The sequence below is a fragment of the Lampris incognitus genome, chromosome 2, assembly GCF_029633865.1.
Source record: "Lampris incognitus isolate fLamInc1 chromosome 2, fLamInc1.hap2, whole genome shotgun sequence".
NCBI lineage: Eukaryota > Metazoa > Chordata > Actinopteri > Lampriformes > Lampridae > Lampris > Lampris incognitus.
In genome coordinates this window covers 109,125,604-109,153,434 of record NC_079212.1, presented here as the reverse complement: position 1 = coordinate 109,153,434, position 27,831 = coordinate 109,125,604, and the positions used below count along the sequence as shown (strand labels likewise).

General features: G+C 42.4%; 2 protein-coding genes across 2 annotated transcripts; one reads left to right on the top strand and one right to left on the bottom strand.

Annotated features, from left to right (window-relative positions):
- Positions 1 to 238: 238 nt before the first annotated feature.
- Positions 239 to 23,583, top strand: rnf207a (ring finger protein 207a). The gene is made up of 17 exons (XM_056274119.1): positions 239 to 429; positions 5,944 to 6,076; positions 6,382 to 6,526; positions 7,094 to 7,175; positions 7,391 to 7,466; positions 8,080 to 8,205; positions 8,960 to 9,006; positions 10,882 to 10,954; positions 12,502 to 12,570; positions 12,824 to 12,892; positions 15,610 to 15,716; positions 19,628 to 19,850; positions 20,237 to 20,422; positions 21,494 to 21,545; positions 21,667 to 21,784; positions 22,994 to 23,086; positions 23,474 to 23,583. Exons 1-17 carry the CDS (start codon positions 239 to 241, stop codon positions 23,526 to 23,528), a joined length of 1,845 nt encoding a protein of 614 aa, XP_056130094.1. The 3' UTR covers positions 23,529 to 23,583.
- On the bottom strand, positions 1,920 to 4,626 carry zpr1 (ZPR1 zinc finger). Its single transcript, XM_056274120.1, has one exon. The coding sequence runs from the start codon at positions 4,496 to 4,498 to the stop codon at positions 3,173 to 3,175; it is 1,326 nt and encodes a 441-aa protein (XP_056130095.1). The 5' UTR covers positions 4,499 to 4,626; the 3' UTR covers positions 1,920 to 3,172.
- Positions 23,584 to 27,831: the final 4,248 nt, after the last annotated feature.

Genomic DNA, 27,831 nt, shown 5'->3' with positions numbered 1-27,831 from the left:
TTTTTACCCTAGCTCTGACTACTAATTCATCTTCTGATAAGGTAAGAAAATTTGAACAACTGTCTTTCAGTTTATTCAAACAGGAGACATGCTTATTCAAAGTCAGCAGATCTACTTCACAAAGCTCTTATGAGGCCATAATATGATACTGTAATGGGACACAGAAATGGCAAAACGCTGCTCGTTGACTGCACTACTGCACGTTTGGTTTGTTGTCATTTACATTCTTTATTTGCAGATGGCAGGGGGAATCTTCTCCAATTTGGATAACCTTTGTAATGTGGATTGTACAAATGTCCATCCCCTGGTTTGTCACCTGTGCCATGAGCAGTACCAGCACCCATGTCTCTTGGACTGCTACCACATTTTCTGTGCCCGCTGCCTACGTGGCCGGACCAATGAGAGCCGTCTCAGTTGCCCCCTCTGTGGGTAAGGGATAGCACTTTGAGACCAAACAACACAAATTTAGCTTATTCAAACTGTAACTTTCATAACCCTTTGTTTGCAACTTTCTTTTGACCATCTACTATAGTTTTAATAAGAAGAGGCTATGATTATTTTTAACACAGCCTTAAGTCAGTTACCTTCTTTTATGAGACTAACCACATTAATCAAACTGCCAACTTAACAAAAGTGGCGCAGTGCGCGCTGGCTTTCCATTGTCTAGCAGCTGAATTTAACAGGAACAATACTGCATTAATGGATATACATAATGGAAAAGTACAGTTTGGGAATTTATCATTACAGTGCAATCGGTGAAAACCCGCCATATAGAATTGCAAACTGTTTTGGTGCCCGTTTAGGCTTGGCTTGGATAGGAAAAGCCAAGATATCCCCCTCCTACGATACTGAGCCATACGACCCTAAATGAACTTTTTGACAATGACAGTTGTAAAGGATAACAAACTTGATTGTTGTATCATCACAAAACTCAGTGTACCCTCGGATTAAGGAGGTAATTTCAAGCTTGTGGTTCAAATATAATCAACCTCCACTGAACTACACCTGCAGGGTACGCTGTCACTCTCTGGACCCCCACCGAGGACCAAAGGTTTTTTTGTGGAGTCGATCCTAGTTTGGGCAAGCTCTGCTCTGGGGGATTCGTTCCACATAACTTGATTAGTAGATTGGAGTGGTTTATGCTGGAGATTTACAGGAGAATCCCACCAGTTTCAGTTGTCGGGAGTTTGGTTGGGCATTTATTGCCCCAGCGTTAGCCCAGTCTGGCTACTACAGGGTAGGACAGGCCTGAGTGGCCCAAACAGCTGCAAAGTCAACGCAGGATCTAATTAAGCCCCAAGGGCTTAGGAGTCAGCGTGACCAGCGAGCTCAGCTAAGGCCACCTTGCAGTGACACAACAAACAATGCACTCACTGGCATTTGGCACTAGTGTGTGCAGCTTAGGTCCACAAAATACAGTCACACGCCACCTTCTGCATCACCCTCTTCTGAAAAAAAAAAGGCTCATGGTTTACAGTCGTCGAAAGGGCTGCAGCATTAACTCTTGCTAATCGAAGACCACATGGATGCATGGATTTGGATTCCTCCTGGAAGGTGATTGCAAAAAACATCATCTATGTCTTGAGTTGTGACATAAACCAAAAAAGATTCTCCTCTCCACCCCCAGCCTTTGAATGAAGAGATCAGAGAATAAGGTGATGCTAATGTGCTTTTATGTCACAGCATTTCTGTTAGTCTCTACCTGGTTTTATTGCGTCTCTTGAGCATGATTCACACTGGAGGCGAGCCACCTCTAGTGAAAGATGACTTTACAGCCAGCTGCAGTGCTAAAAGGCCCACCGCTATATTTGTCTCTTTTGTTGTTGCAGTGTATCAAGTAACTTTTATCTCTGGAAGTTAGTGACTTTAAAATGCCCAAGATCCACCATACAAATGAGAGAAACTACATTCAGTTGAATTTATTAGTGTGTTTTATGTGGAAATGACCGAACTGGGCACGCATCATCTCAACAAGCATTCCAGACTCCACTCTGCTGTCTGGTCATGGGCAACAGGGAATTGCTGCTTGCTATTTTCATCATCAGTGGCCTACTACCAAATGCTCGCTTGAGGACCGTGTAATCTAGGAATTTGCTGCTCTATTAGTAGAACAAAACAGACCTTGTTGCTACGAAAACTACATATGTGTGTATTCGACAAGGAAATACACATTTGCGTTATCTTCACTGATACAGACAGTAATTGAACCAAATTAATAGGCTTCGGGATGGCAATGCCATAACTTAGTGATGACAATAGTAGCAACTTGTTTTCCCTGTTATACGTCAAAACAAACAAACCAGTCCAGTCTAGATTTTTCAAGGACTCACTTACTTTTCCAAAGAGTACAGGGAAACTATAAATGACTCTTCTTCTCAAGGTGAAGTGGGATAGGTAAAGTTTATGAATTTACTTTTCACTTGACATTGCCAATGTGTGTATAATACACACACACACATATGCACACACACCTGTCAAGCAAGGCGTTGACTGACTGAAATGCATGACCATTCCATTACCAGAATTAAGCAAGCATAAAAATAAAACAATGCAGAATCATTATGGGTATTTATGGAGAACACTATGCAGACATGCATTTTAACTTAGAGTGTAGATATTTTGAAATAATTTAAGCAGCTATTAAAAGCACTTGTTAACAGAAAATGCTGCCTGCTTTCCTTAACATCGGCCAAGTGCACAAAAAAAATTAAAAGCGAAATTAAAGCACATATTAAATGTTGGGGTGTCATGCTTTAAGACAATAGAAAAACTCATTTTAAATTCCCTGTGTACAAACACACGGTATTGCAGATGATAGGGCGCCACCTCCTGGAATGGTGTAAAAATGCAACAGGCATTGAGAACTTGGGCTTTCACATATACATCATTAAGCAAAACACTTGCCGAGTTACTAAAAAATCTTCTAACTTTTAGTTCATTTTCCCATTATAATTTATTCAACTTAAATGTATTTATTCAGAGTAGTACAACTTACTGCTGATGTCAGCACACATAAATGCTTAACTCAAATAATATGACCAAGGCAGAAAAAACAGTGTGGAAATATAATGCCAGGCTTTCGTCAAAATCCTTATGGTGTCCTGATCTATTCGTCTCATTTAACTTAAAACAGCCTGGCTTCCAGGCCTTTCAAATGGTTTAACAATTCAGTTTATTCTTGGTATCCCTCCGTCTTCATGTCATTCAAACCAAGGTCTTCGTTCTGCTCAAATGTACGGGTGTACTTCTCAGTGGTGATCTCTGGGTCCGGGTCGGGGGCATAGACATTCTGGAGATAGCTGTTCCCTGCCGGGTCGTCGAGAATGATGCGGACATCCATTTGTCCTGCAATAATCTTGTCTAGCTTCTCCCCAAAGAGCTTCAGTTTGTTCACCTGTTCTTGGTTGCTGCTGTCACCGCAAAGGAAAGGATTTTTGGAGACAATCAGCTCTTTGATGTCTTTCAACAGTCCTTCCAGGGTGGTGAACTTACCGCCCAGAGCTGCCATACCCAGCTCAAACTCTAGCTCTGGTATAATAACGCTACACGTTTCTGATTTAAGCAAGTCTCTGCTCATATCTGATGGGTCAGTGACATGCAGAGTGATCTTGGTACCAAGCTCCTCTGTTGCACCACCTGATTTCACCTCATTTGTCCGATGTCCACACTCGTCACAGTTCGTGGCCATGATAACGACTTCTTTGAAGTGAGGTATTTGGACAAGCTTCATGTTGGTAGAAGCCGGTACGTTGCATTCTGGGCAATTGGTGTTGAACACCAAAACCTCATTTCTCATAGTCTCCAGGTCATTAACAGGTTCTTCCTCTTCCAAGTCGTCATCGGGTCTTAACCCTAACTGTGCATCCTGATGTATGGTCCGCTGAAACCTGGTGACAGTGAGGGCCTCGTCTGCCTGGGGAGCAACTGGATTTTCCACAAAACTATTTCCAGATGGGTCTTCGATGATCAAGGTAAACTCATCTTCCACCTCTTTGAGCTTTTTCAATTTCTCGATGAAATCATCTAATTTCTTAGCTACTTCCGGCGTCGTCGCCCTCCTTACAGGCTGGTCTTGTTCGAGTCCCGCAATTGCTCGATCTAAAAGACCCTCAATAGTAGACAGGGAACCTTTCTGTGCGAATGCGGGAATTTCAAAATCCAGTTCTGGTATTCTAGTGGTCGCACTGTCGGCCTTTACAAGCTCTCGATTCAAATCTTGTTTTGACTTTACTTTCAGTGTGTAGCATACCCCTTGGTTCTGTATCCGACCGGCTGACTGGATTTCAGTGTTGGACCATCCACAGTCGGTGCAGCTGAAAGAACTGATGATGATTTCTTTGAAGAAAGGGATTCTAGTAAGAAGCATACGAGTCATGCCGTTTTGGTAACAGTTCATACACAGGCTCTCGATTTCGGTGGGCTGCGAATCTTCGTCGTCGGCGCTTATATCCTTGAAAACCCTTTCGCCCCGCACATTTTCTTCGGCGATGACTGACATTATTTCTCGTCAAACAGGCAAATACGTCGACGGGAAAACTAGCGTTGTTCTTTAATGTCGCACTCTGTCAGCTTTACTAGAACCTTCTTTCAAGCCACCCAGAGTTTCTTCAAGCACACGTTGTTAAAACAAGCTTTTTCTGGTGCTCTTCTTTGCTGTTGTCGAACCCTTACGACCACTATCGCCCTCCACAGGATTGGCGCGGTACTAATAAGTAAACTACTTAAAAGCGCACTACCGCCCCCAGCTGGTCTGGAGTGTGGAGTTGCATTTACAAACGCCATATCTATAAAGTCTTTCAGTTGTAGAGCCGAAGGAACGGAGAAGACCGTAGGTTCACACTTTAGCCGTGTAGGCAACTTTCTTTAATCCACGGTAAATCAGAGAGACAACTAAACCACAGCTCGACTGAGCGGAGGCGGCAAGAATAACCAGAAAACTGGCTGGACAACCATAACTTAACCCTTAGTTCCTGGGTTGAATTCTGTCCCCAATACGTGTCCACCACACAGTCACAATTTTGAAGACTCAACCTCTGGTTTATTTGACTGTATAAAACGGAGGTGTATTTTCATACACATCGAGGATTTTGCGTTATAGATTGTAAATAAGCACTTTGTGTCTTTCTCAATCGACCGTACTTGAAAATATGGACCCGTTTTACTCCAATGATCGTTTACAGCGTCAGAAAATGCTGGAAATTTATTGGAAACCTGCCAATCGATTAGGGCGCGATGACAGGTTCCAATCCTGTGTTTTGTTTAGTTAAATTAAGAATTGTCCCTTTAACATGTAACACTGATTCATTAACCTTTTTGTTCTTAAGAAGTTTAACGATTATTTTATCTTCCTCTCTTGTATTCCGTTTCAGAATTGTACTAATATTTAACTCTACTCCACCCTCAGTTATGCTAATTCCAAGTGTATGTTGTTCTCTTGCATATTTTTTAGTCAGTTCAAATATGTATATGTAAGAGTATTATTCAAATAAGTGTGACCCAATTTATGTTGTGTTATTACAATTTCTCCCTTTTATATTGCCACCTCCCAAACATGCAGTTCCAACAATTGAATTCATTATAAACAAATGACACCTTTATTTGCCTTTTCTGAAATAACTAGTCAAGCCACACCTGAAGGATGAGTGTGTGGCCAACGCTGCCTGTGGGCAAGAAAATGGATCTCGATCAAAATCACTCCCTTAAAATGACTGTCATTTGGAGTAACTGATTGTCTTATTTTTCTTAGATCCCAAAACCATGTTTTTGTAGTGCCCTTACTCTGGAAGGAAAACCATTTTCAAAACAATGGTATAGATGTCCGTTACTAAATAATGAGCCAAATCGTGCAACGGACAGTTCACATGTTTTGGTCAAATACATTATCTGCTTGACAACTTACTCAGCAGTTTGTCTGAATTTGTGCTTGTGCTTTGTCACCCACAGTTACCCATCCATAGTAAAAGGGACGAACGCCCTCCCACCAGAGGACCGTTTGCTGAAGTTTCTGGTGGATAGCAATGCTGACACAGAGGAGACGGTCCAATGTGCCAACTGTGACCAAGAAAGTACTAAAAAGGTACTGTGAGACAGACTCATGTGAATAAGTGTTAATTCAAGTTAAGGTTATACTGTAGTCAAGCCTACATTCCATAACTCTATCCACTTCCCCCATTTTCCAAATTGCTCTGTTTCTTTCATGTCACTTCACTTTGATGCAACTCTCTGTCTCTACTGACATAGCAGGATCATTCTTATATTTCCAAAGAGTAGTTGTGTTACACACTACCAATGAATGTACATTTTCAACAAATAAAAACATAAATAATCAAATGAACTATAAACTAAACAACCATCTCTCTTTTCTGCCTCTCTTCTTGACAGGATATGGGTATGATGTATTACTGTAACACCTGTGGCCAGCCACTGTGTGCAGCCTGCAGGGAGTTAACACACATGGCCAGAATGTTTGCCCACCATGACATTGTATCTCTGGCCAAACGCACCAAAGCCAGACATAGGAAGTGCTGTGAGTGTCACTCATAAAGTGGGAGGACTCTGGGCCAATAATGCCCTGTTGCACCATCATAGAAACATCCATTTTCTGTATGAACAAAGAGCACTGTAGGGTTTGAACTATGGGGGCTACAGGCAAGCTAGCTATTATTAGCCACACAAATATGTAATTAATTTCTCACCAAAGCTGACAACAGTGTTCTGCTGAGGTCTACTCACTACCCATTAGACAAGTCTATGTTAAAGGTGTTATTTGTACTTCTGCTTGCACCCTGACCTTTATTGTCTTGCAGAATAACAACAACAATGCAAATTCCCTGCTGATGTATCCTACAGCTAATATTTACTAGTCATATCAAACTTCAGGTGAAGCAAAATATTACACATAGTACCTTAATCTTTGTTTGTCTGGGCCTTTAATATTTTTCAACCAAGGCAAAGAAAGGTCCCAAGTGCTTCATGGTCTCATCTAACCAACCTACACTCTGCCAATCCTATGGTGGATGACTTACAGATAATTTACAAAGACGTACACGGCAATAGATGGAAATGTGACGGTAAATATTGTTTGCTTTCGCAGCTCTCCATGAGGAGCCCTACATCCTATTCTCCACAGAGAAGAAGTCCATGCTTTGCATCAAGTGCTTCAGAGACATGCAAGTGTAGGTCAACCGTTCAAAGTCACCGATGTGATGACAGTTTTCTGATGCGAAGTTAATCCTCACTCAGTGTCCAATTAAAAGGAAATTACTGAATTCAAAGGAAAATATGTTTTTGAGTTCATACATTATCATATTATAATAAATCTTCATATTATGTTATGGTACATTATATTGTGTTGTATTATATTACATTATGCATTTTTTATTAACTACAGGGAGAGCAGAACACACTGTATTGATATTGAGACAGCTTACATACAAGGATGTGAGATGTTGGACCAGGCAGTCTTGGTAAGACAGTCACAGCTGCTCTGACACAAAATTATGGCATTTCAATATTACAAATATTTTTTCATTAAGGGCAATCTTTGGTTCAGTGATTAACAAGTAATTTTATCTCTAGCAGATGTGAGACAGAAATAATTTGCCAAATGTGTGAAACGACACCAAAATTGTGTTGTTTTTTTTCTCATTACAAGGTATGAGCATGCTGAGCATGATTAAAATGTAGACACTGTTTATTTTGCATTTCAAGATATTTGTAAATGATCAAAATCAGACATGAATAGTCTTTTCCTTCAATTGGTCATGTTTCCTTTCATATTATATCATATTATTAAATGTTCTAGGGAGTAACTAACTCGCTATCTTCTTGTAAGACAATGCTGATAGCTTATTTCAACAAACTCACTTAAATATTTTAATATTTCATGCTATTGCTAAGTCTTTTATTCTGTGTTAGGCACAAACTTACATGTAACTGACATAAAATATATCTGTTTACACAAAGAATTTGCTATAAAAGCGAAGGTTATAGCTGTTATTTATCCAATTACCGATATTTTGGAGACTGTCGGGCATGGCCGATGGTAAAGTGGCACACTGTGGCCCTCTTCCTCCGCAGGCAGTGAAGGAGCTGCAGACTTCCACTCGGGAGGCCATCGTTCTGTTGAGGTCTATGATAGGAGAAGTGTGTCTAAACATGGAGGAAGAGGAGAGTGCAATCTGCACCCTTTTCAACAGCTTGCAGGTGATCATTACCTTGTGAAGCCAAGCAGTGTTATTTACATTAGCCTGTTCGATAAGTTGGATGTGATATTATGTAAGCCATGTGAACAGTTTTTTTTGTTTTGTTTTGTTTTGTTTTTTTACTAAAACTCAGCAAAAATTTGCTACAAACAGTGGTAGGCCAAACCTCAAGTTGATCTGATTGAACAGTAAAAATACATTAATTTTAATTTATTTCAGTTTATTTAACCCTAGAGAACAACACAGATAGTATAATTCAGTTGTCCGGTGACAAGGAAGTGTGCAGGATCAGCCTTCACACCCATTCTTGGAATTCCGCCACAAAGCTCAACTTTATTTTTCTTCCGAACGACTTAAAACATGTTAAGGATTGTTTGCAAATGCTGTTTGACTTTGGTATAGAACCAGCATGTCTTCTCAAGTTGCTGCTGCACCCCCCCCCCATGGGGAGCTTTTATTGTGAATTGTTTTTTCCTGTTATTCATTTATTTATTTATTTGCTTGTTTGTTTTGCTGCCTCTGCTTCACCACTGGATGTCTCTGTTGACCTTATTGTGAAAGGACGAGCCCCTTATGTTCTGTGCCTAATGAGAAAAAAATCCACCCCAAGGAGAGAACGCCCCACTGCCAAATGTGTACAATGTTTTTTTCTCTCCACAGCTTTAAAGATTCATTAGAAGTGATAGGGCTTAAGGCCATTTTTACAGCAGTGTGTGTGATATGAAAGGAAGTGTCTCTCTGCTCTCATCTGACAGGAGAAGCTGGCTGAGAGGAAGAAGATTCTGCTGAAAGTAGCTCAGAGGTAAAAAAAAATAATAAGAAGAAGAATTATAAGAATTTTTGAGTGTTAACGTTTTTCTGATGAAAACACTCTTTGTTGCCTCATAACCAGTATTAATGCAGCGATTACCAAATGGGCTGCTATTATTCAGCTGTCACCGGGTCTTTCATTGTGTATTTTCTTTTCTTTGCACAGCGCACTCACTCACAGCATTGTACGTCAAGGTGATGAATAGCGCCCTGTTTGCGCTGGAATAATCCTTCTCCTCTCCAAACATGTTTTCTGGGGTGATTTTCATTTTCATCCGTGATTAGAGAAGAAGAGATATACCTTTAGGCATGACTGACAGACCAGCAGCCCGAGTGAAAACCACTTCAATACTCCTGCTGTTCCGTGCCCGTGGTTTCATCTCATGGCTAGAGTGAATCAATGAAAATATGTAGCCAACCTTAAAGTATCAATATTCTTTCTGAAGTCCCAAACAGAAAACAGCCACTAAAACTCCAATAAAGCGGCAATTAAATGTGCAACTCTCCTCCACTCTAAATGAAAATTGTGCAGCCCAGCACCATTTATATGGATTTTGTATACCTTTCCCTCATTGGATACCTCAAGCTGCACTATGCAATGCTTCTCACATGCCTACATTTTGCAGCAACTCTGCACGAAAATTGATTTTGCATGACTCCAGGTTTAATCGTATTGCTCTGCACAAATCTGGGACCATCACCGTGCTTTTATGGCTATCCATGGACCTTTGATGCTTTTACTTAGCGCCAAAATGAATTTCATTAGTATCCAAATGTCCAAACATTTTGTGTCCAATTGAATATATTAAAATACATATTCTCGAGTAGTTACAGTACATCTCATATGTGTTGGAGCAATTCATATAATCGTTCCAACACCACATCTTGCTGAGCTGATCTTGATGACAGATTCAGTTGACAAGACTTAAACATTGAACTTAATTTGAATTAGGGCATTGCACGAAGCTTCTGCGATGGCTTTTCCTGTCTTTTACGGTTTCACGTCTGCCTCATTAGATAGACAGATGTGGCCAGGCCAATAAAAGGAACGTATTCCAGGCAAACCAGATCTCAATTTTTGTTTGTGTGCTTTGTAGCCTGTCAGAATAAGCTGTTAGTTTTCACATTTGTTTGCTTTCTTGCTGTAGTTTTAGGTTGCAAAATGAAATAGTTGTATATAATTTTTATAAGAAAAAACTAATCAAATAACACATTTCCCTAAAGGGTTTGATGTGGCGAGCCTCTACAGTTAAACCTTTACCCATCGGTTAAGTTTTGTATTGCTGAAATATATTTTCAGGTTAAACTGATTATGACCTCTGTAATTTTCTCAGATATGAGAATTGTTTCAGCTTTTATCCTCGATAATCATCCTCTGAGAGCTCGCTTCTTCAAAATGATTCCCAAGAACAAAATTCAGATAGCAATAAACACCTGAGGGGCAACCATTTGCGTGTGTTTGTGTATGTGTGTGTGCGTGCACACGTGCACATGTTAGTGAGTGAGAGACAGAGAGAGAGAGAGAGAGTGTATTGAGTTACACACTGTAGGAATTCTTGTCATCAGTATTTCTGTGTCCAGCATCTTCTCTCTCTCTCTCCCCCCTCCCATATTTTTTTCCTCCCTTGCTACTTCCCTATTGCCTGGAAGCAGCCAAGCGGTTAGGTTCCCTGAAGAGTGTTAAAGGCTATTTATGTTGAGGTCTGCGTGTACGACCCTATTTTATTGGGGATGACAGATGGATTAACTTTTGAAAGTATGCAGCGTGTGTGTTTGATTGTGTCTCCTTTGCTGAGTCCTCTGTGTGTATCTATACTGTCCTGCTGTAGCTGCTCAGGTTTAATGTTACACACATGTATGTTTGCAGTCAACACGAGGAGAAGGAGAAAGCTCTAAAGGAACAGCTCTCACACCTTGCTGCTCTCCTACCAACCCTTCAGGTAATAATAATAATGATAATAATAATAAGTATATATATACACTACCGTTCAAAAGTTTGGGATCACCCAAACAATTTTGTGTTTTCCATGAAAAGTCACACTTATTCACCACCATATGTTGTGAAATGAATAGAAAATAGAGTCAAGACATTGACAAGGTTAGAAATAATGATTTGTATTTGAAATAAGATTTTTTTTACATCAAACTTTGCTTTCATCAAAGAATCCTCCATTTGCAGCGATTACAGCATTGCAGACCTTTGGCATTCTAGCTGTTAATTTGTTGAGGTAATCTGGAGAAATTGCACCCCACGCTTCCAGAAGCAGCTCCCACAAGTTGGATTGGTTGGATGGGCACTTCTTTGAGCAGATTGAGTTTCTGGAGCATCACATTTGTGGGGTCAATTAAACGCTCAAAATGGCCAGAAAAAGAGAACTTTCATCTGAAACTCGACAGTCTATTCTTGTTCTTAGAAATGAAGGCTATTCCATGCGAGAAATTGCTAAGAAATTGAAGATTTCCTACACCGGTGTGTACTACTCCCTTCAGAGGACAGCACAAACAGGCTCTAACCAGAGTAGAAAAAGAAGTGGGAGGCCGCGTTGCACAACTGAGCAAGAAGATAAGTACATTAGAGTCTCTAGTTTGAGAAACAGACGCCTCACAGGTCCCCAACTGGCATCTTCATTAAATAGTACCTGTTAGAGCCTGTTTGTGCTGTCCTCTGAAGGGAGTAGTACACACCGGTGTAGGAAATCTTCAATTTCTTAGCAATTTCTCGCATGGAATAGCCTTCATTTCTAAGAACAAGAATAGACTGTCGAGTTTCAGATGAAAGTTCTCTTTTTCTGGCCATTTTGAGCGTTTAATTGACCCCACAAATGTGATGCTCCAGAAACTCAATCTGCTCAAAGAAGTGCCCATCCAACCAATCCAACTTGTGGGAGCTGCTTCTGGAAGCGTGGGGTGCAATTTCTCCAGATTACCTCAACAAATTAACAGCTAGAATGCCAAAGGTCTGCAATGCTGTAATTGCTGCAAATGGAGGATTCTTTGACGAAAGCAAAGTTTGATGTAAAAAAAATCTTATTTCAAATACAAATCATTATTTCTAACCTTGTCAATGTCTTGACTCTATTTTCTATTCATTTCACAACATATGGTGGTGAATAAGTGTGACTTTTCATGGAAAACACAAAATTGTTTGGGTGATCCCAAACTTTTGAACGGTAGTGTATATATATATATATATATATATATATATATATATATATATATATATATATATATATATATATATATATATATATGAATAATAATAATGATAATGAATTCACAGACACAGTTCTAGTTACAAACTGTACTGGTGTCTGCCAGGACCCACTCATTGACATACAAGACATGGCTAACATGGGCTGTTGAAGGTGACAGAATGATGGAAAACAAAACAATGATGGAGCCTATTGATTTTTATTGATTACAATCTGCCAATTTTACACATTGCTACCAGCTTGTTTGACCTTTAGCCTTCTCTAATGCCCCCAAGGTTCACCTCGTCACCTGCTCTGCCTTCCTCAGCTCGGCCAACAAGTTTGAGTTTTTGGACATGGGCTACGTGAGTATGGCTTGTTTTGAAGCGGAGAGACCTGTGATATAGTTTAATTACTAGTATTATTGATAGAGTAATTCCAAAGCAGTCCTGCTGAAATAAAATTGAGCTCAAGGCATTTCAAAGAAAGTTTTCTGGACAAGAGTTAAGTGTTTGGCTTCAGTGAACTGTATTGCACTTTGAATAGAAGCACTCCACTATTTCTTGATAAAAGTGAATGGGTCACTGAATCACATCCCGATCCCTCTTGCTTACACAGCAGCTTATGGAGAGGCTGAAGAGGATTGTAAAACTCCCTCATCGACTGAGGCCGGTACAGAGCAGCAAAGTGAGTGCAACTGGTGTAATACAAGGTTGTATTATGTTTAAGTTGTCATCTCTCAAAGATCAGAATAAGAATCAGCTTTATTTCGCCTTGTGTGTGTAGGCCTACACTTACAAGGAATTTGACTCTGGTTCCTCCATTGCTCTCTATTTACTTACACAGAATAAACATACAGCTAAAACAAAGACAACAAGGTAAACATAAACATTTAACTACTATGTACAGATATAGATTTATGTAAAAAAAGTATATTATAAAAAAGAAAAAACAACAGTGACGTAACAGAAAGACAATAGTGTCTGTGAATGTTCTCATTCATCCAGGTCACGGTTATCCAAAGGAATTGAATCGAGTGCAACTGGACTTGGTATATATCCGTGAAGACGTTTCGCCTCTCATCCAAGAGGCTTAGCCTGGTCTAGTCAGAAAGGCATGAACTGATGAAGCCTCTTGGATGAGAGGCAAAACGTCTTCACGGATATATACCAAGTCCAGTTGCACTCGATTCAATTCCTTTGGAAAAGACAATAGTGCAATGGTGCAGAGTGCAAAGATTCTGGAATAAATATACTGTATACATGAGTAGGTGGACATGACAGAATGTGCATGTATACATATAATATACAGTATATACAGCATGTTTAGATTTATTTTTGACAGTGATGATATGTTAAACCTGGGTTTAAACTACAAGATATATAATTTAGTATTTGTAGGTATAGTGGAAGTTCAGTGTTGCAGGTATATTCCACTGGGATTGTTTCTGACACTGTATGACAATGTGAAGTGTTCAATCAGAGTGACAGCCTGCAGAAAGAGATGGTTTTTATAGCTGGTTGTTTTGGCATACAGTGCTCTGTAGTGCCTACCAGAGGGGAGGAGTTGGAACAGGTTGTGACCAGGGTGTGATGGGTCTGCAGTGATGTTGCCTGCCCATTTCCTAACTCTGGAGAAGTTTAAGTCCTAAATGGAGGGCAGGTTGGCACCAGTGATTTTCTCTGCAGTCCTGACTGTCCATTGTAGTCTGTTGCTGTCTTGTTTGGTGGCCGAGCCAAACCAGACAGTGATGGATGTGCAGAGGACAGACTGGATTATTGCAGAGTAGAACTGAATCAGCAGCTCCTAAGGCAGGTTGTACTTTCTGAACTGGTGCAGAAAGTACGTATATCCTCTGCTGGGCCTTTTTGATGATTGTATCTGTGTTGAACTATCATATTAAGTCCTGGGAGATTTGTTGTTGGAACCCAGAAACCTGAAGGTTTCCACAGCAGACAGTGCTGTTGAGTATGGCGGTGGGGGGGGGGGGGCAGTGTTGGGGGGGCTCCTCCTGAAGTCCACCGTCATCTCCACAGTTTTAAGCGTTTTCAGCTCCAGGTTGTTATGACCGCACCAGAGGGCCAGCTCTTCAACCTCCCATCTATATGCAGACTCATCTCCGTCCCAGATGAGGCCGATGATTTTTGTGTCATCTGCAAACTTCAGGAGTTTGACAGATGGGTCTCCTGAGGGGTAGTCATTTGTGTAGAGGGAGAAGAGTAGAGGGCAGCGCACACATCCATAGGGCACGCTAGTGCTGATTTTTTGGGTGCCGAATGTGATTGTCCCCAGCATCACCTGCTGCTTCCTGTCTGTCAGGAAGTATGTTATCCACCGACAGGTGGGGCCGGGCACATGGTGTTGAATGCCGAGCTGAAGTCCATAAACAGGATCCTTGTATATGTCCCTGGGGAGTTGCGGTGTTGCAGTATGTAGTGCAGTCCCATGTTAACCGCATCATCCGCTGAGCTGTTTGCCCAGTAGGCAAACTGCAAGGGGTCTGTGATGTCCTTCAGCTGGGTCAACACCAGTATCTCAAAGAACTTCGTGACCACAGATGTCAAGGCAATGGGCCTGGAGTCATTCATTCCAATGATGGAGGGTTTCTTGGGGATCGGGATGATAGTAGAGCGTTTGAAGCAGGAGGGGACTTCACACAGCTCCAGTGATCTGTGTAAGATCCGTGTGAAGATGGAGGCCAGCGGGGCTGCGCAGACTTTCAGACAGGAGGGTGACACACCATCTGGGCCTCGTGCCTTCCTGATCTTCTGTCTCTGGAAGAGCTGACACACATCCTCGTCACAGACAATCAGTGCCGCTGGCAATGACTGATTACCTGTTAAAAATTGTAATCCACCTCAGCTGTCCAACTCAGTGCCTTGAATAATTTAATTCTGGGTTACCTTGCCCCCGAGAATGTGTATGCAATTGAGATAACAAACGATAAATTTAACAGCATTATTTTCACCATTTCTTTCCAGTAGGTCTCTTTATTTTAAAATCTGCAAAACTGTTGTAGTGTTACTTGTTTTCAGAGCAAACATACTGAAGTCTCTGTAACCTGAATAATGTATTCTTATTGTGCATGGAAATACACAGGATCTAGAAAACAGTTAAATATTCACTGTGATTAGATTACCTGAATGCTATAAAATCTAATCTGTTTTCCATTAACCCTGTTCTAATAGCTACAAAGAGCACAATGTTCACAGTGCACAGAATATTAGCCTCAGAGACAGAATCCGTTTTATCATCAGAAGTAATTTTGCAGACAGAAGGATTTGCTGTTGTGCTCAAATTAAAACCTAAACAGTGTAACGGAACATCGTGAGACGAGTGTATCTAGCCCACAAAGACAAGTATAGATTGTATAATGCACTAAACTAGAATATGTCTATTGTCAGATCAACACTGATTTCCGGAGCGAGTTTGCACGGTGCCTTGAACCCCTGCTGCTTCTGGGACAGCGCTGCCCACCCTCTGCCGGTGGGTCCACGAGTGTCACAACCCGGTAAGATTTTCTATCTCATGAGCCTTGTGTGAAACCTCTATAGATAAAAGAACCATTCTGTTCCATAAAACCAGCTGTCCGCATACACACACATCAGTACAAGAGATTTTCCTTCACAACCCTCACTGAGTTGACAAGGTGTCAGTCATGATGAGATGATGGGGGGGGGGGTAGTGATGACTGCTAAGAAATGAAAGGAGACGACATGGTGGGGAGACACTATGTCAGTTATTCTGTCAGTGGCGTGTAAGCTGTGGTCACTGATATGTTTATGTAACTCACCTTGTTGCCCGGGGGTTGGAGAAGTGGCAGTCGTCCTGTTTTAGAAAGCCCAAGTCCTATCTTAGGCCATGCCAGAAACACAGCTGATAACATTAGGTCTGATGGGTGGATAGCAGTGTGGGCGTGGTGTTCGAATCGCAAATCACAGTTCCTGGAAAGAGATGTTTTCTGCTTGGTGCCATCCGTATGTCCAAACCCGATGTAATGGGCTGTGTCCAGCTTCCAACCCCTGACTGTCTGATGCTGTTTTTAGCTTTTATTTGAAATTACTGGAGTCATATTGTCCCATGGAAAACAATAGAAAGTAATTCAGCAAAGAAGCCAGACTATTTACAAGGAAAACTAAGGCTATAACTGCACGGTACTTTTCTATTCTTATTCAAATCAACTTTGTATCGAGACAAAAAAAGATGGACACAAACTAACACAAAATAAGGAAAATACAGTGGAAAAAAGAAATAGCCATAAGGGTTTCCTGTGATTAAATAAAAGGAAAGTGGTGGGAGAGTCGGAGAAGGAAATATAAGCGTTTAAATAAACCATGTCCTTTGAGCTTGAAGTACAGCTAGGTTGAGAGAATGAAACCTGAAGTTGTTTAGTTTCAGAACCTGTAATATAACAAATCTCATAATGGGACACTGAATTATTAGCTGACACATGCAGTGTCTATATTCTTTAACACCCATCACTACTGGGCATCATCGCCTGGCGTTTGGGTCCTCATATTTCACGTGGATACGAGTCAAACGCTCCCCCTCGACTCATTTTCCTCATGAATCACACCCAACTTTTCACACCAAGCCTGCAAACCCACCCCTCAGCCTGGCATCCTGACAAATCCTCCCTTCGGACTTTCCAGTAGCACACGGTGCAATGTGGCGGAGGGATGGGCGGGCTGGCTGGCACTATTTTTATCAAAATTTCACAGAAACGTCCAGCATTGATTCGTTCCGGAGGTGGGCCCGCAGGAGTGAAGTGACGAGGGGGCCACTTTTGTTGTGTGTCCCTGCTGTGGCACTGGCAGGGGCTTTATTTGGCATCACTGGAGGTGGTATGGTGGTGCTGGAAGAATGACATGTGTACCGCGGGGCAAGAAAGATGCACAGTTAAGTGGAAGATAGCTCAGCTCTTGCATCAGTGCTTGGCAAGACGTGAGGGAGAAGAAACAAACGAGAGCCCCAGGTAGTAAAGATGTGTGTTTCTTCACTTTTATGAAAGTTGTTTTTATTTTTTATACCACTTCAGCACTATACCAAGGGCCATGTGTGTCTGATTCCAACCTGCATTGTCTCGGCATGTACCCTCACTTGCAGAGTATTACACCGTGTGTGTGTATATATATATATATTTATCTCTTATTGTATGCCTCATTGTGGACATACAAGGCTGCCTCTGGGACATGAAGTGGAAAATGAAATATAGTTGCAAAGACTGAAGCGGAGTTTCCAGTGAATTTGCTGCATGAATTGAATGAACCTCTTGCTTCATTGGTGGCAGTGGGGTCATGGACGGGCTGCCCTTCTCAGTTGTTCCATCTCCTGCAGGTTTACAGAATTGCCCTCAGCACCGTGATATAACAATAGTGAGACTCAGTCTGTTTTACCACTCCACTCTTAAGTTCTCGGAAGGCGAGAAAAGAGGCTGCTTTTTTTTTCTTTTTTTTCCTCCTATTGTAAGCGAACTCAGAATACAATGGCACCTATTTAATGGAGCCTTTAAAATGTGGCGGGCTCTATTGTCGAGTCTTCTCGGATTCACTGTGAAAGCCTTTCATCCTCTATGCTGATAACCGTTCTCATCAGCTACTCACACGTCAACGCCGGATATGAAGTGGGCAGGGACTGGTTGCTGGCTGTTGGGCTGACCGGCACTATTTTTATCTTAATTTCACAGAGCTCTACAGGATTTAACTGGAGTTGGGTGTACAGGAACTGTCTGGATTTGCTCTGTGCCACCCATGTTGCAGCATTAGCATTGGTGGAGACTCAAACTCGTATTGCTGGGAAACTGCCTGGATACTCGAAGGATGGGTTGTGTTTGTCAGGGTCAAAGAGAGAGACTCTAGCAGTTAAGCATCACTGAATTATTCCAGGGGCAGTTTTGCAATGGTGGGCAGGAAACCAGGAATAAGGGCCTTCTCACAGAACCCTAGGTAAAGATTTGGTTTTCTAGGTGTGTGCCTACGCGTTTCCCATGCTTTGCTTTAAACTCTTTAGGGGGATGGTGCAGAACTGACATGGCCCCTGGCTTGGCTCCGGGGTGGAAATTCAATAGTGCATTAAAATTCAAGCGCTTTTTGAAAGTTGAAAACAAATAGTGTTTCATTGCTTCAGGTGAGGTAATGGAAGGGTATGAGAACCACATTTCCAAGAATGATCAAGCAGTTTTGTGTTGCTCTTTTTCTCTTGATTGCTTGTTTTTGTTACTTTTGATTTTTAATGACTGCAGTTCGATTCAGTGCTGGTCCAGCTCTCCATAAATGCTTCTTATGGTTAGTTGTTAACATGGACAGCCTTCGACTATGAACCCCTCTTGCTTGTGCAACATAGACTGGGAGGCGAATCTGTGAATGGAGTGCAAGCAAAGATGAAGCAAGAGTCAATTTTTATTGACTTATTTGATTGTTAGGGTCCAGATTTGCCCTCTTTACTAAGGCTTAGATTGGGCAAAGTGGTTGGGCTTTTCTCTCCCTCTCTCCCAGTTGCCCACAGGCCAGTGGGAGAAGACTGATTGAACGGGGCTGCTCCCAGGTGATACAATGATAATGTGATGCCTTTTATTGATCCCTTTAGGGAAATTATCTTCAATTACCTCCCTCTGCCATGGGGACTCGCAGCATAGTGTCACCTTCATAATAGATTCATGGTCCTTCACCCATTGACGCCACAGTAGCAGACTGGGTGCTCACCAACATAACGGCTTAAAATGGGGTCTTGTTGTTTTTTTTCTTTTTTGGATTTTTCTCCCTTTTTCTCCCATTTGTACTTAGCCAATTACCCCACTCTTCCGAGCCATCCCGGTCACTGTTCCACCCCCTCTGCCGATCCAGAGAGGGTTGCAGACTACCACATGCCTCCTCTGACACATGTGGAGTCACCAGCCGCTTCTTTTCACCTGACAGTGAGGAGTTTCACCAGGGGGACATAGTGCATGAGAGGATCACGCTATTCCCCCCAGTTCCCCCTTCCCTCGAACAGGCACCCTGACCGACCAGAAGAGGTGCTAGTGCAGCGACCAGGACACATACCTACATCCAGCTTCCCACCCGCAGACACGGCCAATTGTGTCTGTAGGGATGCCCGACCAAGCCAGAGGTAACACGGGGATTCGAACTGGCGTTCCCCATGTTGGTAAGCAACGGAATAGACCGCTACGCTACCTGGATACCCTGAAATGGGGTGTTGTGGTTGAAAGGTGGTCTCTCTACCACCCGGTTTCCTGGAAATGTGTCCGTGTGTGTAGCTTTATCCTGTATATATGAAGGAGGGCATTTATATGGTAGAAAAAAAACAGCATAGTAGTTCAGAATCATCTAAAATAGAGAAGAGTTCAGGTAAAAAAAAAAAGGCTGTTATTCCAGATGTAAGTTATAAAACACTGAGTCGCCAGAGAATATCAAATATCAGAAGCACAGAGGCTGGATGTCCCAATAATTTGTTTTTCCCTAACTTCAGGCTTCCATCCCCTCTCTCCATGTCGTGCCGTTCCCCATCCTTTACTGATATGCCTTTGGGCTCTACTCTGGGGCGAAGGCCGACCGCCCACCGCTACATCTGTACCAAGGTCCTCCTGGCTGAAGGAGGGGAAACACCTTTCACAGAGCACTGCCGCAACTATGAGAATACTTACAGGGTTAGTGTGTGTGTGTGTGTGTGTGTGTGTGTGTGTGTGTGTGTGTGTGTGTGTGTGTGTGTGTGTGTGTTTGATCACAGGCACAAAATGTTATGTATTGATATGTACATTTTAACCGTTTATTTGATGCTGCTATCCAGAATAATAAGCTATGGTAGAAACCTTGGCTGTTTTAAATGTGTTTTGAAAGGCAAGCAAACTATTAAGTCTTGCAATGATCCTCATCACAGATGTGTGTGTGTGTGTGTGTGTGTGTGTGTGTGTGTGTGTGTGTGTGTGTGTGTGTGTGTGTGTGTGTGTGTGTGTGTGTGTGTGTGTGTGTGCGTGTGCGTGTGCGTGTGCGTGTGTGTGTGCATGTGCGTGCGTGCATATTTGGGTGTCTCCAGACTCTCCAGACTGATATTCAGAGTCTAAAGGATCAGGTACAGGAGCTGCACCGAGACCTGACCAAGCATCACTCCATCATCAACACAAACACCATGGAAGAAATCCTCGACAGATCTGTGCACATCGATAGCCAGATAGCTGCCCAGTACTCTGCTGTTGAAACCACGAGGGTGATATTTGAGGAGGTCTGCCCCTCTTGCATTAAGATTACCCCAAAGGAACACCTTCACATTCTTAATTCAACTATGCATTTTTTCTAACAGCTGCTATAAAATGTCTCGGTAGCATTACGGACAGCTAACTGAAGCCTATGAGAGCCCCCAGCAGCATCTAGCAGTGTCTGTTGGCTGGGATGAGAAATGTTAGCAACACAGTGTGATAACTAAGCAGCATGTTTCCGGGAGTGACGCAAGAGCGAATGATTTGATTCTCGCACCTGCATACCTTTTTCACCACCAACCATACATGAAACCAGCACATAGTTGTCAAAATTTGAATTTAGGTACGTGTACATACATAATTGCTCCCCTTTCATGGATAAGTTAAATAGTGCGAGGAACAAAAACCATTTTCTGGCTGGCTTTGATCGAGCAACAGTCAAGTCCAGGCTCTCTGTGTCCCCCGACAAATACTCATACTGCTAGTCATATAATTTGAAAACAAACCAAAGACTTTCTCAACCATGTTGTGACTAGAAGGAAAATAACAAATTGGAGGCGTCCAAGTGGTGTAGCGGTCTATTCCGTTGCCTAACAACACGGGGCTCGCCGGTTCGAATTCCCGTGTTACCTCCGGCTTGGTCGGGTGTCCCTACAGACACAATTGGCCATGTCTGTGGGTGGGAAGCTGGATGTGGGTATGTGTCCTGGTCGCTGCACTAGCGCCTCCTCTGGTCAGTCGGGGCGGCTGTTCAGGGGGAGGGAGAACTGGGGGGAATAGCGTGATCCTCACTGTGCTATTTCCCCCTGGTGAAACTCCTCACTGTCAGGTGAAAAGAAGCGGCTGGCGACGCCACATATATCGGAGGAGGTGGTAGTCTGAAGCCCTCCCCGGATCAGCAGAGGGGTGGAGCAGCGAACGGGACGGCTCAGAAGAATGGGGTAAATGGCCAAATTCAATTGGGGGGAAAAAGGGGGGGGGGACAAACTGAAATTCAGAATGTCATGGTGTCCCATTAATGCACTGCCATTAACATGGCTTTTCGTCTATCATTTTGCCTCATGATAGCCATGGTAGCGCTGTCTCTTCCTCCACAGATCTGGGATGAGACGTTCCAGAGGGTCACGAATGAGCAGGAGATCTACGAAGGTGTGCTTTGAACAATGGAAGATAGTACAGGCTCACTGTTTTCAGCTCACTACCAACTTGTGTGTCTCCTTCTGCATTCTCATATAGTTCTTTTCTCTTTCTTCTCTTTCCCCTATTTCAGCCCAGCTCCATGATCTATTGCAGCTGAAGCAGGAGAACTCCTACCTGACCACTATCACCAGACAGATCAGTCCTTATATTCACTCAATCGCCAAGGTCAAAGAGAGACTGGAGCCCAGGTGCTGTATTTGGAAGACTGACAAACTAGATAGAGAGTAGTCTATCTAAGCACCCCCCCCACCCCCACCCTCCGACACACACGCCAAGTTGGTTGAATGATAACATGCACTATAAGGAGGTGGATGTGCTTGTTGCCCTCGACTGCAACTGCGATTTAAATGTGGCTTTTGAGCAAGCACAGGATTGGACATGTTGGGAGGAATGAACCTGTGAAGTGTTTTGTATTCTGGCGATGATGATGATTTATTTCGAACATGTAAATAAGCAGGATATAACTTACAGATGATCCGTTGCCAATAATCTGAAGTGATCAACAAATCCACACATCAAACTTGGTGAACAAATCTCCGTATGCATCAGATTATTTGTTACATGTTGGAAAAGGAGTAGGAGGAAGTATACACTTATTTTATCCTACCCTTTCTCACCTACTCTTAAATCAATTCAGCAACTATATATACATATCAAACTCAATTTCCACTGTCCTGTATGGTTCAAATTCAATACAAGTTGTGCTGCATGATACAAACTCAACTACTGTGAACAATAAGAGAAAAAAAACCTCACAACAAAAGAGAAAGAGAAAAAATAAAAGTAAAAACACATCCTAATGTCATGTACCAAGAATAAACAGATCTCAATGCTACGTACAACCCAAATATCCACACAGTGTCATAGAAAGAAAAAATGAAAACAAGAATATAATAAGAAATGTTTAGCAATAAATAAAACTATTTTATTTTGTAATAAATAAAATAAGTTTTACAGATGTAATATAACCTCAAAGAATTAAATAGTGAGACCAAGGTAATGGGTAAACTAGACAGTTAACACAACTCTTTGTCGTCCCTATATCTCTTGGAAATCAGTCCTTTGTACTTCTTCTTGAACTGCGTAATGTTTGTACTTTGTTTGACTTCCATGCTCTGACTGTTCCCCAGTTTTACCCCACAGATTGAACTGCCCATGCTCTTCAGTCTGTGGGGTAAAAACCCTTTTCACAAGAAAATGGCAACAATCATCTTGAACAATAACCTTTATTCATATAGCACTTTCAAAACGAAGTGTTGAACATTGAAGGAAATTAAAACCATAAAAGAGATCAATAAAAAAAGACATTAAGTGGCTCAGCCATAGAGAAAGACAGATGTGTCTTATGCCGCTGAAAACCGAACAGATATTTTTAGCCTATTTGAATTGTTTTCTAGGCTTCAAGAGCCTAAGGGCCACCATGATGACCGCACAGAGACAATGCTGCAAATATATGAAGACAGCACTATGACCAAAGACAATCAAGACAGGTACTGTATAATGTACTTTATTTTCACAGCTTTTATCAGTAATATTTTAACACCAAATCTTATATTGCACTTAACATTACATGGAATGCCTGACTTTAGCAGGCAAACCAGAGGGTTAGTTTATATCAACTATGACCTAACCCTGGCACCGTGACACAGTGGTTAGCACGGTCGCCTCACAGCAAGAAGGTCCTGGGTTCGAGCCCCGGGGTAGTCCAACCTTGGGGGTCGTCCTGGGTCGTCCTCTGTGTGGAGTTTGCATGTTCTCCCCGTGTCTGTGAGGGTTTCCTCTCACAGTCCAAAGACGTGTAGGTCAGGTGAATCAGCCATACTAAATTGTCCCTAGGTGTGACTGTATGTGTATGTGTATGTGTATGTGTGTGTCAGCCCTGTGATGGTCTGGCGGCCTGTCCAGTGTGTCTCCCCGCCTGCAGCCCAATGACTGCTGGGATAGGCTCCAGCATCCCGCAACCTGACTTCGGATAAGCAGTTTGGCTAATGGATGGGTGGACCTAACCCTCTGATTTATAGGCTTAGACTGTACCAGATTATTAATACGGTATCTTTTTATCTTTACATTCTACTTTTAAAAAAATGCCCAATTTGGAAGAACAAAACACAAACATAATTGAATGAATATGAACACATTTTCCAACAAAACAAAACTGAGCTCATTGTCGAGGGCAGATCATCTTAGAGATTAAATTAAAGTTCATCAGGTGACACGTTATTCATCAAAAAATGCAGCGAAATACACTTTTTTTTTTGTTCCTTGATAGTGATGACCAGAATCGTACTGTAGAGCTGGACAGTGACAAGAACCACTCGCTGCCCTCAGGGTTGGCGGACAGCTCCTCTCTCAGGAGCGGAGATTACCATTGGCCAGGGAAGTAGAGGAGCCCCCCGAGATGGGACCACCACAATGACATGCCTTTGTAAACGATGTCATCCGATTTCTCCATCTCTCCCCTCCTCTCGCCTCACCTACACACAGCCAGAGGTGGAGTCTGCCTTCCTCTTGGCTGCTGATGGACTCCGTGCGTTCATAACATGTTCTTCTTGCAGCTGGGCAGCTGTCAGCTGATCCACGGTGGACCCTCAGACTAACGGGTCTCCCAGGACTCCTGCTGGCACTAACAGGACACACACACACACACACACGCTGAGGTCAAAGAGTCTCTGTTTGTTAGCGGCAAGGATGGACAGCTTCATCCATCGATATGGACAAATTGTCACACTGTCGCCAAGTCTTCCCGGGCCGTCACCTGGAACCATGGTAGTGGTTTGGTGAAGGAGTAGATAATGTTGTACCGTTCACGTGCTGGTTTCTCTTGCTCTATTGTGATGATTTTTGTTTGTTTACTTTTGTTATAATCTTTAAAGCTGTCCTTACTGTTTTCCTCCAGTCGATAATATACACTGAGGGGATTTGTCGAAAATCATAAACATCTTATTTTTTGTAATGGAAGTGGAAAAAAATCAGCCCGTGCCCATGGGATCATTTCACTTGTTGTTGATAGAAATCAACTTGTCTGTTGCACTGTTGTGATTGCAGGGTCATTCTAGTCTGTGGTGATTTGCACTATTCTGTGTTGATCTTGTGCAAATATAGGACTCTGTAAGAAAATTTCCCCAAAAATTGTGCTGTAATCCCATCACATTGGCAGAAATTTTTATTAACTTTTGAAGAGAAAAAAAAATCCGATATTGAATATGAGAGAAAATGACTTTAAAATGGGCTTTTTTGTTTCCGCTGCATTCTTCTGCCTCGTCTGTGGTCTGGACGTAAAACATTTTCAGGCCTTGACTTCATGAGGGCTGATTTCTCAAATAAAACTCCTGGAAAAATCACAAAAGGCTTTTTGGCAGCATAAAAGCAACACGAAAAAAACACACAAGGCTATATGTGTCATTCTGGACATCAATCTGGGTCCACATGTTTATGTGTGCATCTTTACATACGCCATCCGAATCTTCCCTTTCTTTTTTCAAAATGGGGCAGTTATTACCAGAATGGCCTCTACAGAGCCACCATGATTTCTATTTAAATCACTGGGAAATTAAGAGAACGCATAGGTCCATTTTGTGCAAGAGTGTGTGTGCGTGTGTGTGTGTGTGTGTGTGTGTGTGCGCGACTTCTCACCACCCTCTCCAGCTATTTACTCCTGCACCACACGTATCCAGACACAATGCACAATTATATTCCTCTAGGTTTCCCCTCTCTGCACCTGTATCGGTGTTAGTAGCATGCTCCAGGGTATTTGTCTGCTAGAAAGCAGCAGGTAACTTTCCTCCACTCATCCTCCTCCTCCTGTCCTCTTTCCTCTCAACCTCTTTGTCTCCTCTTCCCCATTGCTTTACACATTAATCTCGTGTGTATTTCAATGCAACACTTTGCTCCTGCTACCAGTGGAAGTTAAACACCAGTGCTCTGATTTTAGTGAAGTTTGAACTGAGCCCCGTGTTGGAAGTGACTGTAGAAGTGCTTCCCCCTACTTTGGCAAGGCAGGGGTGGCTCACCCTGTGTACAAGGTGTTTCCACCTTGCCAGGTACAATTAAATTTGCATGTGTTTCCATGCATAATTCTGTTATTAAAATGTAGAAATAATGTTGTGGGGGGAATTTTTCAACCTCGTACAATAAAACAGCATGTAGGAGTAGCTCAAGGTGAATCTACCACGTCGATTACCGGGACAGGGACAGTTCCTATTTTTGGTCCAAAAGGGGATCATAACGAGTGGCTGGGCAGATTTGCTTTGATAAACAGCGAGAGGAGGTGATTTACATCATGGGACGGATGCTAAAGTGGGCTTGTTCAGCCTTATTGGGTCCCTGAACATATTGGGGTCATGTTATTTAAAAAGAACAGGCCTTTTCTGTAGAGGAATCAGAGCTGCAGATTCAAATAAAAATACATTGGTGACAAAGGACTAAAAAATAAAAATGGCTGTGCCTCTGCTCTGGTCTTGTGCTTCCTCCCCACGGTCATTCATCATCTGCAATGGTTCAACTGCTGGGTCCTTATTCCTTGTTCATTATTCTCAGACCCTCTGTGCTTTTTTTGCCCAACGCTTGGGGAAAATAACCCCATGTTTATTTTATTGTTTTTATTCAGGAAAAATAATCTGAGCGTTCATGAAGGTACACTTTATGAAAATATGGATGTCATTGAAAATGCGCTTGTTTCTTCATACGACGCCGACAGGAGAAGACGAAAAGATTCCCAAGATGCAGAAATGTAGAAACGCACAGCACGTGACGGCGTGTAATTACTCACAGGATCAAATGAAAAGCGCCGCTGCAGCCTCACATGGCCTCCAGCTCTCCGATCATCTATTAAACTATGTACATGTACTAAACTATGACTCTGGGTCTGTATTAAGTACCTAATAAAGACCCAGACTCAAAACATTGTGAGATGAGATGAGACAAGATAGGATTAAACTTTAATAATCCCTATGGGGAAACTGGGTCATTGCAACAGAAGAGGAGTAGAAAGTTGATAGAGAATACGAAATGAGCAAATAGGGCAGATGGAATATATTGAAGATAATTTGGCAAATTGAGCACATAATTGATCATGCAATAACCACAACTTATTGACAATAATGCAGTGCATAGAGGACAATGCAGGAAGACACGGGGATACAGCATCTTTATCTTGCTGTAATGAGCTCTCGCTGTAGCTCTCTTGAGGACTGGTTTCATGTGACCTTTTGTCACCTTTACAGGTTAGCAGATGTTTACGCTGGATTGATTTATGAATTTACAGAATTTATTGCACACACTGCAATGACGTGCAGTCAGGGTAGGCAGTGCTTACCCTGTGATAATTTAATCAAAATAACCATACAACAAAATCATAACAACATATCAAAATCTCACTCAGAGTTTGCGCACGCGTGTTGCGTAGCTTAAGGTGAAATCATCGGATGAGGAAAGGCACTGCTTATGGCCACTGACCTCACGGCACACCACCGATACACTGAATATAGTAGTTATCCAGACTATGGGGCCACGGAAAGCGGCATGTGCAAGTGCTCTTTATTTTATACAACACTAAGATGAAGAAGAAGAAAAACAAAACATCGTCCCAGGCCGAATGTTTAGAGATTCTACACCCCCACCCCTTCCATGTGGCTGATGGTCAATGTGGCCTGAGTGGAACTGGAATCAATTTTGATGCCCTTATCACCACAGTGAAAGGAGCACAGGACGGCGGTGTGAAAAGGTCAAGGGTCGAAAGGGTTGTGTTCCCGAGGGATTGTATCGACGCTTGAGGCTTTAAACCATAGACTCATAATAAATCTCGCACATTAACATTTAGTTATCCACGGACAGTATGCAGACCTCCGAGCAAAGAGTTAAGGTTCTTATATATATGCCCTTCTCCACATCCTAAAAGGTGCACACATTCAACCCTGGAGGCAGCCGAGTGCAGCCACTGCTGCTGAGCAACTTCATTCAGTGAGTAGGGAGGATTTAGTGCCTTGCTTAGGGGCACAATAGCTGTAGTTATTGCAGCTGGGAGAGTAATACTCATCACCTCCTCTTCTCACGTTTTACCGTCAGGACTAAATATTTAAAGTGATGACCTCTTAACCCTGCGCGTTCAACCCGATTAGACACACACGTCAAAGAATATTGACAGTTCAGGCACATCATGGGTCTTAATTATTCAACAGCTCCGTGTTACAGTATTAACCCGCACCCGCCACAGGTTTGGGTTGACCCCGGCATCACT

Bases quoted from the DNA above. Each gene is read 5' to 3' on its own strand.
- rnf207a (XM_056274119.1), top strand. From the start codon at position 239: ATGGCAGGGGGAATCTTCTCCAATTTGGATAACCTTTGTAATGTGGAT. The intron at 8,206-8,959 runs GTGATCATTACC...CTCATCTGACAG, and splicing joins CCCTTTTCAACAGCTTGCAG to GAGAAGCTGGCTGAGAGGAA. The intron at 10,955-12,501 runs GTAATAATAATA...AATGCCCCCAAG, and splicing joins CTCTCCTACCAACCCTTCAG to GTTCACCTCGTCACCTGCTC.
- zpr1 (XM_056274120.1), bottom strand. From the start codon at position 4,498: ATGTCAGTCATCGCCGAAGAAAATGTGCGGGGCGAAAGGGTTTTCAAG.